General features: G+C 38.2%; 1 protein-coding gene across 3 annotated transcripts in view; it reads left to right on the top strand.

Moving 5' to 3' along the window:
* The window catches only part of ST7 (suppression of tumorigenicity 7), a 158,879-nt gene that overhangs the window by 78,161 nt on the left and 68,583 nt on the right, over positions 1-12,135 (top strand). For all 3 annotated transcript variants that reach the window (XM_064507367.1, XM_026097345.2, XM_026097346.2), the window contains exon 2: positions 9,048-9,130. In XM_064507367.1, coding sequence (XP_064363437.1) covers positions 9,053-9,130 — 78 coding nt within the window. In that variant the 5' untranslated portion in view covers positions 9,048-9,052. The remainder of the gene's footprint in view (positions 1-9,047; positions 9,131-12,135) is intronic.

Raw genomic sequence — 12,135 nt, 5'->3', positions numbered from 1 at the left:
CAGGATGCATCCTCATGTGAGTGTAGCTTCATATCAGAATTTCCCCTCCTTCTGTACTGGGGAAATTGCTGATAAATGTACATGCTGATATGTGCATGATGAGGGAAGGGCACCACAAGCTGACTGTGAAGGTGCCTTTTGTAATATCTAGACTGGTTCTGCATATGAAGACACCTTGTGGCATTGCACAGTGAAGCAAATCCCCCATCAAAAACGTGAGAGCATTTCCTCATGCAGTACAGCACTTAAGTAAAATTAAGACAAGTACTTTTATGTTTCTTGAAACACTGAAATCTGCAGGGGAGAAGTGTATATTGAAAGTGTTTTAAATGAATTTGCAAGCAAACTAACTCTAGAAGAACTGAGGTTGAAAGAGTGTTGCAAGAAAATCTGACCAAGAACCAGACAACCTTTTTTACACATACTGCTTATCTCTAAAAATGTAGATATTATATATCTTTAAGGAGAAATAATTTAAGAGAACTCAGTACTTCATTGTTCATCCTTCGTGCCTTATTCTGCCCAGCTCTTCCCTCCCACTGCTACAGTATTAATACTAATATTTTGCTGTTAGCATTAGGACACTGTGATGATCATAAAGAAAAGCGCAACAGTTCAGTCCTTTCCATGGAGAATTGGTCTTCAGCCTTGCAATTCTAATTTATTTAGAAGATAGACATGCTCAGAAAGTAATTTGCCCATGTCAGGGACAAAGCAGGAACTAAACCCAATTTTAGGATTTAGGCTAAGGGCTGTAAGGTCCCAGGAAATGGTTTCTGTTGAATTACTTTTCTCATCTGCAAAAACAACAAATTTGGGTGCATACATTTTTTTTTCTTTAAATGGAAATGCGGTTGTCTGTTGTAGGGTTTTGGGGGAGGGTGGTTTTTTGTTTTTAACAGGATTTTTGCTACCAATACATTAGCAAATCCTGGTGTTCAGTCAGCATAGGCTGCAATTAACAGGAGCTGTGTAATTAACTCATGTCACCACCGCATTGTGAAAGGGAGAGGAAATATCCCTGTCCTTTGGCAGGGGTACTATGTGGCAGCAAATTTGCATTATAATAGCAGCTTTCTTGGAGGAAAGCTGGTCTTTTTTCCTCCATACTTTTATATGCCCCAAATCTACAATGTGGGGAGTTCATGATCTCAGACAATGGAATAGCAAAACACTGTGCTTGAGTCTAGCTATCCTAAGTTGGGTCTAGTAGTTAAATTCACAGGAGAGAATGCTTTTATTGGGATAGCAATAGTGGTTACTCTTCCCATAAGTCCAACCTGCCTGTTCCTGGGGAAAAGCATAGCAGCTGCTGAAACTGTAGTTTACAGACAACTCTATTATAAAGGTTTGGGGTTACCTCAATACTGTGGTGGTTAGGTGGTTGCCATCATTCCATGGGAGTAGGAAATTCTGGGGAAAAAATAGTTGGGGATGGGAACCTTTTACTAGCATCTTATAAGAAGTGTCTTAGTTTGAGACAAGGCTTTGGGGTGTATTTGACACCAGGGTATAACTTATTGACAGTATCACTTCCCAAAAGGACCAAAGCTATTTGTGCTGGCAGTATTATTTTTCTCAGTGAAAGATACCCTTGAATCACAAACCATCTTTTGCTGACATAAAAATACTCTTTATTTACATTCATGTTGCTTGTGTCATTTCTTGTGCTCCTTTTTTTCCTTTTACTATTTCCATCTTTCTCTTTTATTTTTCTTTCTACATGTTATTTTTTAATCACCATTCTATTTTTCATTTTGTTTTAACTTATCTCTGTATCGTGCTTACCTTGTCTCTCTCCAGTCTGGTTTTCTTTTCTTGTTCTGTTTGTTTGATTTTATACAGTGCCAGCCATAGTAGCATCTAAGTGTTTTTTCTGTCTTCTAGATCTTCTTTCCATTCTTCACCTGTATCTCAAGGTTCTCTTTCCAAAACATGCCCAGATTTTTCTCTAACTTTTTCCTAGCTTCATCCTCTCTTTTTTCTCCCTGTTGGTTTACTTCACCTTTCCCTTTTTCCACTTCAGCCCTTCTGTTCTCAGTTCTATGATGACCCTTTCCCCTTATCAGTTATGTTTCTGTGTGTATTATTCTCAGTGGGGACAAGTGATTTTAATGTGTAACAGGCTTCATGGGTAATGCACTCTCAAGGACAAATTATATTCATCTAAGTCCCAAAGCTGAAGAACCAGAACAGACTAACTTGTACTAGGATTGAGGCAGAATTTTGACTGATGTGATAACTTTCTGATGTTATAATATGAAGATGGACTTGGTGTGGAGAAGCAGGTCAATACTGATCATTGTTTCACTTTAGCCTTCAGATATTTAATGCATTAAAATGTTGAGGAGAATGATCAAGTTTAATTTGTTAGCAGTCTTCATGCAGGATCAATTGGGGAAAATGGATTGAATTTGTTAAGTTGTTTTTCAGTTTTCTGTGTTGGACATAATGCTCAGTGGGCCCTTGGGTCACAAAGTGGTGCTAATGTTATTGCTGTCATATACAACCTTTAAAATTGTTAATTTTTCAATTATAAGTAAATTAATTTGAATATTTTTGACCTGGAACTAGTATTGTAGTATTGCCTTCTGCTTGTTCTTCTCTTTGGGCTGTGCTTTGTGGTTGAAAGCCTCTCTTGCCAAACTTCTGTCTAGAATCGACCACCCATAATCACCATCCTTTTTTCTTACGGTGAAAATATTCCCTTGAAAAGGAAATCATACATTTCAGATGTGGAAACATGGGAGACAGAGTGTGATGGTGCTTCAGTCCAGGAGGTTTTATTCCACTAATTAACTGTATCTGTATGGGCAGAACTTTGTGAACGTGCAGTTCTCTGTAGTTAACCAGAGTCCATTATGTGTCTGAAGTAATAAATAGCTTTTGGTGCATCACCATTTTTGCTCACATGGGCCCTGATCCAGCGTTCACTGAGAGCAATAGACTGACTTCACTGGCCAGTGGATTAGGCTCTAAATGTCTGAATGTGACTCTCAGTCAGCCTCTTGCCTTAGGACGAGAATTGATAGTTGAACAAAGTGGGCATCTGGATTTCCTTGTGCACAACACAGAGACGCTGATTGTTTCTGCCTGGAGTGACCACATGTTTCTTTCTGAGTAACGAATGCTTTCAAGTTTTGCAAACAGATTTACACAAAAGGCCTTACAGAGGGAAGTTCTTAGAATTTGCAACAACCCAATAAAAAATGAAACTCACTCTGCAGCATTCTTAAACTTTTGAATGTTTACTTCTTCACTGGTAAATTCTTCAAAAAGTCTGAAGAACTAAAAAAATATCTCAGTAGCTTCCCAGGGAAAACCCTGGTATAGGGTAAAGGTTTTTTTCTGAGACAGTAGCCCATGCTAACTTTAAATCTGGTGGGACTTTTTTGTATTTATTTTGAGCTGGAGGCCATCATAGTATACACTGCATAGTCCAGCATGACCTGAGCATGTTTTCCCAAAAGTAAGTTGTTATCCTGCTTATGATGTACGGGTATGTTATGTATTAATGGGTCTATTAAAATAAAGAGTATGCAGCTCTCCATACTGAGAGAGAGGAATTTTATACATTTATTACCAGAAGTTTGTTGAACCTTAATTCACCAGCTTTGCTGATGCTTTGGTAGAAGAGTTCAAAGTGATTTTGATATATTTGATTTAGGGGGGTTACATTAATCCATGCTGAGGCCACTGTGAAATAAGCCAGTCACCCCTGCATCCTCCACAGCATGTTTGAACATCAGCTTTCACAGACCGTTGCAGTGAAGAGCAGCTGAATTGCTATGTAAAGGGTTGTCAGCAGTAGATGTCCTAGCTTGTCACCTGTATAAAGGATTTGGGTTCTTGGCACTGATGTTTTAAGAGGTTCCTCTTTGTTCTACATACAAAGCAAATATCATTATGGAGGGTGGAGACAGAAAATGCTGTGAAATTTCTTAGTTGCACAGCTGTTATAGCCATGATGACTTGAAGACCAGTAGTGCACAAATAAAGGCTGTGTGACCATTACCTTGTCTGTTTTTTCTGACTGTTTGTTCTCATAAAAACTACTACTGTACCATCAAACCTCATCTCACTTAAAAGCATAGGGGTGCAAACAGAGCTGTGCCTGAATGTGTATTCCAGCATATTTGGATTTTTGACATTTGATCTTTAAATCTGGGTCTGCAGTGCATCTTGTTATTTACTGTAAGGTATTGGCATGTATTTAAGTTTAGCTCCATTTAAAGAAAACATTTGGTCTGGGGAATTATTTTTCCTTAGGAGTAGCATAAAATGATGCAGTTCTTTCTTTGCTTGATCTGATTGTGTGATTTGTTTAAAACTGCTGTTACATTTTTATTAGCAAGTTATTGAGCAAGCAACATAGTCTCACATTCAGAAGTAGGTAATGGTGCTGTCCTCCTAGTAGATCCTCAAGTAGGGATAGTAGGTAGTTAGCAGTGCTCCCACCCCTAAAGATCTTCTACTGTAAATTACCTGATACAGTGGCATGATGATTCTCCAGCCAATATAATCCCAGTATTTCCCTCCTCCTGTGCCTCCTCACATGCTTGAAATTAGAATGCCTCAAGTCCTTGAAGAAATTTGTAATGCACTATAGTGCTGTATTACCTTGAGCAATAGATACATTTTCGGTGATTTGAGGATTTTGTCACTTGAAAAATACCTGGATTTTTTTTCTTGTTTATGATTTGTTCTGAACATGGGAATAAGTACTGGCAATGAATAAAATATATTACAGGAATAAAATGGCATTAACTTTTAAGAAAATTTCAATCACCTTTTCAGATGAGCCTTAACAGGAAATATTGGATATGGCTTGTGTGCTTTTTTTTTTTTTTAGCTGTCTGCCATAAATTAAATTGGATATAAATTCATCCCTGTGAGCATGCACAGTTAAAAAATAAATAATAATCATTCCCTAGATATTATACAATAGAATAGAGTGATTTACAAATGTAACGTAGGCAACATTGGAAATGTAAATAGTACCTTATTCTGGATGACTCAAGTATAATTAAAATGTATGCAGTAAAGAGAAGGGAAGAAAGGGGCTTGTTATCTTTATGGCCAGGAGTCTCTCCTAAGTAGATATGCTTGGCTTGTTTAGACAGCACTCATAGGTCATGCTGGTTTTCTTTACAAAAAACAGGCTGTACTGTATTCCATCATCTCAATAAACACACTGAAAATAAATCACTCATCATCAAAAGCCTGTGGAAATAATTGGGATTTAACAGTAATTTCACATGAGTTGGCACTGTGGGAGCATCAGGCAATTGGCGTTAAATTGGCAAGTTTCTTTCTCTGTTTGGATATTCATTGAATGCCCTTTTTAAGTGCTACTAAGTCACAGACAAGAGCAGACACTCCAGGTTGAATAACTGCACCACCTTGCCTTTGTGGACAGAAATAATTAGACGTATGTTGGTATGTTATGAACTCAGAAAAAAGGGCACGCAGTGCCACCTCTCACTGGTGATGCTTCTTGGCTTCTTTCTTCTTCTGCCAGTATCTTCAACTCTTTCATTTCTCAGTAATACCTGCCTGCTCCTCAATCCTGCTATTTTATCAAATGGAAGTATATCACAGAGGAAAAATACTGCTATGCAAATCTAGGCAGATGGACCATTAACATTTTTAATGGTTCTAATTTACTACAACATCCTGAAGAAAACCTAAGTCCATTACAGGAAGCAAGGAGGGGAGATTATCCTTAAAAGTATAGATACTGGACAGCTATCACAAATAGTGATTTATCCAGTGTCAGAATGCTGCCTATAAATAGAAGCTCCCTTTTTTGATAATGGTATAAATGTAACCCAAAATTGGATTGATTTTTATTTTGGGGATTGATGTTATGAGAACTAGGCCTTGATGTAGTTTCCACCGAAACAATGACAGAATTCCCATTGACTTCAGAGTAAAAACAGTCTGACCACAGATCCTCCAGTGCATAGTTCTACTGTTTTGGAAATATGTTTCTTATTGGAAAGTGTTTGCTTTTGTTAATAGTATTTATGGAGACAAAGGGAGGAGGAAGGTACTTAGTAGCTGGCAGAAGTTGATAGTTTTCATAATGGAATAGAAGATTCTCATATGTAATCAAAAGGAAGAAAAGCAGCAAAAATATTTGAGAGATACAGGCCAGATAAGTAGCTCTTGTAATTAAGTGCAAATGTAGCAAATCCACAGAGCTGTTCCAGTTAGCTGGGAGTCTGGCCCATACAATCCAAAAGCATCTAGTGTTGTATCTTTTCTCCTTGCCAGTCCCTGTGACTAAGTTGTAAGAGTGAACAACTGTAGCAGGTGGTAGTAAAGAGCATAAATGAGCAACCGCATACAAGTAGCTGAAGAAGAAAGCAGTAACACTGGTGCAAAAAAAAGATAAATCAAATCCTGTCTCCATTTAGATGTGATTATATGTCTATAAATCAGTATAAATTGTTTGTAATAGATGTGGTGACAGACAAAAGCTAATAGCGTTTCTCATGACAAAAGCACCTCTTTGGCCTCTCACTCATTCTACTCTATTGATGATGGATTTTAATTTGTGGAAAGGACTTGGTATGATTCCTCCAAATGTGAATGCATTTCCTTAAGTGTATTAATGGCAGTCAGATAAGTGAATATCTGATCACTGCTTAAGATATTTTGTCATCTTTGCAGCATTTCTTAGAGAAATAGAAATTTAAAGCAAATAGACTGTATCTATATTCATATGGATACCCTCATTTAGAATCTTCTAAAACTCAGAGGCCTAGATGGCTTCACAGCTTTGATAAATTTGTAGTTTTCTATACTTCATATACTTAGAAATCAGATTTCCTCCAGGGTAATGTTTCTAGTTTAACAGGAGAAATTTCTGCAGTCTCCTGCTGCTTGGCTTTTCGTGTTATTGTTGGCACTGTAGCAGCACTATGCTACGTGGGGGACATGTACATCTATATCCTATCATGGTGTATTCTCTCTCAGGAATATCCTGATCTAAGCAGAGGAAGCAATTTCCCTGGCAGTCTGAAATATCCCCAGTGACACAGTTTCATTATGCCTCTGGTTTACATTTGCATTCCAGAACGAGGAATGTTTCTTCTAAAGGACTCATGTGTGGTTTGTAGAAGCCAAAGCTATTTCAGTGTCTCTGTTCCTCTTCCTTCTTAGCAGATACTGGGGCTGCAGTAAGCAGGGACTACTATTTCAAAGTCAGTTTGTATTAGATATTAGAAAAAAAAAGGGGGGAAAGAAAGAATGGGAACAGGAAGAAAATAAGTAAGATTTGGGAAAATCCCAACTGTTGAGCCAGAGCTGGTATAAAGCCATGTAACTCCACTGCACGCAGTAAAATTGGGAATATTACACTGATGTACACTAGCTGAGAATTTGGCACACAACTCATTTGTGAAAGAAAATGTAAGATGGAATTAAAAAACACCAGATGAGTTCTTCACTGTATCAGCTTGATGCTTAATGCTACTCTGATGGAGCAGAAAATCACACTTCCACTTTAGCAATTTATGGCTTTTTCAAGAAAAAATTTTTTTAAAAGATGCAGCCAAAACTGAAACAGATCAGCTGAATTGCAAGGCTTCAGTCCCTTTTAGTGATGTGTTTCTGGAAGATAATTTTCTGTTTTACTGGTCATGGAAAATTAATCATATGTTTGATCATTTGTATCCTGTTTGTCTTCTCTTCAGTTTTTGGTACCATATTATTTAATGTAAGTGTCATTTCTAAAGGTAACAGAATGAGCTGAAGGCCCCCCAAGTATCCATGCCTTTCATCAGGCTTTTTAATTGACTATTTGATAGCTTGCTACAAGTCTTTAAATTTACGTGCTAACTATTGTCAGGGCCTTCATCAGTCATGGATGCAGATGACTGGAATATTTTGCCTATATATGCATATATACACATATATGCATGTAAGTGTGTGTGTTTGTATATACATACACATATATACACATATATACACACACATATATCTATATATGTATGTATGTATGAGAAATTCTTTGGCATTGAATAAGAATGAAACCAGTAGATTTTTTTATGGATGATACTCTAAACCTCCGTGTAGTTTAAGAGAGAATGATTTCATTCGTAGAAGACAGAGGTGATGGCTAGTTGAAGATTTTGTTTAAACATTAAGGATTTAGTGAAAGAGCTCTTACTCCCTTTACTAGCTTCCGTACAGTCATTCAAAAACTATCAAAAGATTACTTTATTCTCTAAAGTCGACAGGAATTTTCTACAAGGGCCTAAGTGAGAACGCATGGTGTTTGTCCCAGCTGCTTCCAAAGCAAACGTAAGATGACTAGAATACAATTGCCATTCCTTGCGGCTTGTCTGGATTTGCTTCTGGCCTGGATTCCAGATAATCTGGAGAGAGCCAAGGTTTTATTTAGACTAGTCACTAGGGCTTTCTTTCCTAATGTTTCAGAAAACCTGTTAGTTTTTTTCCTAATCTGTTTTAGACTCTTGCATATAGTGATTATTGCCACTCTGTCTGAGGGTTTCACCATCTTTAATGTGAGGTAATGAGTTAGGGAAATGCTATTATCTCCTACTTTATCAGTGAGGAACCAAGGTAAAGAGAAGCAAAAGGCTTTTAAAAAATTGGTCCAGATGATTTGATCAAGATCATGCAGGATGCCAGGCAATCTTGAATGCAGGGCATTGAGACGGACTCCTAAGATTTCTAACAGCAGTGCAGGAGCAAAGTCAGATAATACAGTCATGGTGAATTCTGAAATCGGTGTCAGAGTGCTGCCTGGAAGGGGAAAGACCTAAGCATGTGTGCAAGTGTCTAGCAACATCTGGTGACTGACTTTTGTGAAAACAAAATCCAGCATGTGGCAGTCTAATGTTCTACTTCTCATGTGTTAGGCAGATGAAACAGGATGTTCTTTAAACTGAATTTTTTATCAGAATTAAGCTAATAGCTTATTTAAATTTGGAAAACAGTAGGGAGGAGCAGGGGACACATGGGGAGAACATGTCCTGATCTTGTACTCATGGTTTCCTCTCTTTCTTTTTCAGTGAGTATGTTTTTGAACACATTAACCCCCAAGTTCTATGTTGCCCTGACAGGCACTTCCTCTTTAATCTCGGGACTTATTTTGGTAAGTACAAGATATATGATTTCACACATTGCTTCTGTTACCCAGAATGTGATTTTAGGCTTTGTCCAGATTAATGATGCCTTTGTTTTTTTTCTAAACTTATATTTCTGCAGCACATGAAATTTGTACTACTTTTCTCTTTAAAAAAAGAAAGTTTCCATGCTGTGTGTCTTTGAAGAAAATAATTTTGAACGACAGTGTGCCCCACCAACAAGCAGCCCAATCACAATAAAGAACAAGTGGTTGCATGTTAAGTGTTTCCATCAGCAAGTACTATAAAAATAAAAAGACCAGCAAAAAGAAGAGTGAGTGAGAGAGAGAGAGAAAGAGACTATCTCTGTTTAGCATGCTCTTTTGAGAATATTACAGCAGGACTCATTAGAGAAACAGCAAGTGGAATATTAGCAATGAAGGCAGTTCTAGTGCCAGGTTTCCAAGGGATAATTATTTCAGATGTTCAGTTTTAAAATCTTTCTCAGTATATGTCTATCCATTTGTTTATAGGCCTAAAGAATATTTCTAAACCTCGTAGGGGGAAAAAAAAAAAACCCTCCTCCCTTATATAATCCCTGAGGGTTTCATTGTGCAAACTGATGCAATGGAGTGAATCATAATACCATCACAGTGCAGAAGTCCAAAGCAGAGCATTTGTTCTGGATTTCATTCAGTGTCTTCACAGAAACAAACTTAAGTAAAAAATCTAACAATCTTCAAGATGTATTTATGGTAGTAGGGTTATACAGGGCTGTTCTGTATCCTTGATGCTGAGAGTTTGTTTTCTACATATATAAATCAAGGTTGTATTCATTTTATTCTAGTTTGTTCAATCAGTGTTAGGTCCTTTTGTTTAAAAAGAAGCTGTATGCTTCTGAAGTTTGCTGGATAAAAGCTGCAGACCCTTTCCTCACCACACCAAACTAGGCACATAACTGGGAGATCAGTTTTGGGAGTGTAGTTACCACAGTGGTAAGTGGAAAGAAAGAGATGCTTCTCGGGGCTGGTTCACTTTATCTCAGATCTGCTGACCACAGAGGAACCCTAAAGCAACTAGGTTCCTCACTAGGCCCTGTCAGTTTTGTGTGGGGAGTCAGGGCCTCTCTCTTCCACATGGCCTACTACAGATGTAGACAGAGAAATACCATCCTTGACTCTTGAACGCTTGCGAGACTCTCACCACTTAGAGGATGTCAGGTATAAAGCATCAGGTGCACTGCTGCTCTGCCTTGCTCTGGGGTTTACTTGCAGCAGAAGGCAATTACTTAATGTTTGCACCTTGGGCATTCATCAGACTAATATGGATTGAGCCCCAAAGCACAGGACAGAGCTCCAGAGAAAGTATCCATTCTTCTAAACTTTGAACACTGAGGTTCAGGAGCCAAACCTGGGGGACTTGGATTCAGTTCAGTGCAACTCAAATGCATGGGAGGAAAATGCTGCATGTTAAATTCACTCAGTGGGAAATATTCAAAGGCCAGGCCCCCACCAACATGATGAGAAGGAATGAGAGAAATATACATGTTCCACAGCCACAATTACCTATTTGTTGTTGGAGAGTGAAGACAGCTGGAGGAAGTGGCAAGAGGAAGACAGGTCTGTGCCCTGTGGAAACATTTTACAGAATCAAACAGGAACAAGAAACCAAAAGAGAGACTAAATTCTCTGTAACTATGTGTAGCATGACTGCAAATGTAGTTACATTTTGTACTGTAGTCTAGGAGGCAGTTTCTGAAGAATGAGCTCAGTAGGAGACTTGTGAGAATAAAATTCTAAATGTTGTAATTTGATGGAAAGTACAAGAAGGAGGTGGGAAGGAATATTAGGACCATGATCTGAAGAAGGAGAGAAAGGGTAGATACAGAAAAAATGGAAGGATTCAAGATTATTAGTCAGGTAATGTTGGAAGAAAAGCAGCAGCCCGTGGGCATAGAAAAGCCAATCAATCCATGACTCACTAAGACACTGGAACAGGGCACAACATTGCAAAATACCTGGGAATGACATGCTCTTAGTGATAAATCCACCCATAGAAGCCTTCCAAGAAGAGATTAGACTGAGTAAGCCTTAATTGAAGGTATTCACTGAATGCTACATGAGGAAGTCCATTATGAACAAGTTAAAGGAACAGAGCTAATAGAGGAGTAGGAGGTGTAGTCGGTATAACTGGGAAGATTTCAAAACAGATTAAAAGCTTTTTTGTGTACCTTCACAACTGCTATCAGTTGTTATCTGCTGCTCATATGCCACAATCCTAAATGTTCAAAAGATAAACAGACCAGGAACTCTAGACTGTAGGGACCAGTGTTGTTGCTGAGAAGAACATGTGGTCTGTAAACTGGGTAGTGGAAAAGGAACTCAGCAGAGATGGACATGGAAAGAGAAACAACTTGAATAGACCATGCCTCAGGAAAGATAGCTGGGTAAGTTAAAGTGAGGTAGCGCTAGCCAGTCACTAGCCCAATTATTCTTCAAATTCATTTTTTCTAAATAATCCTGCTGTTTATCAATGGCCCTGTAACATGCTGAGTTGTCTACACTACGACCCATTTACCTGACACATTACACAGCATCGGCAGTTCTAAAGGTTTCTTAGTTCTGCTGATGGTCTTAAATGAAACTGTCTTATAAAATAAACATTCTCTTCTCAAATCTACATCAGTGGGGTATTTATCAGATAGATGTACTAATATTTCTTGGAATTTTCCACCATATGGTCTGGCAGATCTCTTTCCAATATCAGTTGGCTGCAATTCCTAATCAGAAGGTGAAATCACAGTACTGCAGGTTATGAAATGATGGAAAATTCCATCATTTCAGAAGTGTGGTGACTGATGGGAAAGTGAATGCTTTTCCTATTTCATGTTTTGGTCATGAAACAATGACTCTGCAGACTTCAGCTTCGGGGGAATTGCATGCTACATGACTACTTTGCAAAACGCTACTCTCCCATCTTATTTTATGTCTTATTTTGCTTTTACTCTTTAGGTAACATTCTGGCCTCACTGTAG

The sequence above is a fragment of the Dromaius novaehollandiae genome, chromosome 1 (assembly GCF_036370855.1).
Source record: "Dromaius novaehollandiae isolate bDroNov1 chromosome 1, bDroNov1.hap1, whole genome shotgun sequence".
NCBI classification, from domain to species: Eukaryota; Metazoa; Chordata; class Aves; order Casuariiformes; family Dromaiidae; genus Dromaius; species Dromaius novaehollandiae.
This window is presented reverse-complemented; position numbering and strand designations above follow the sequence as displayed.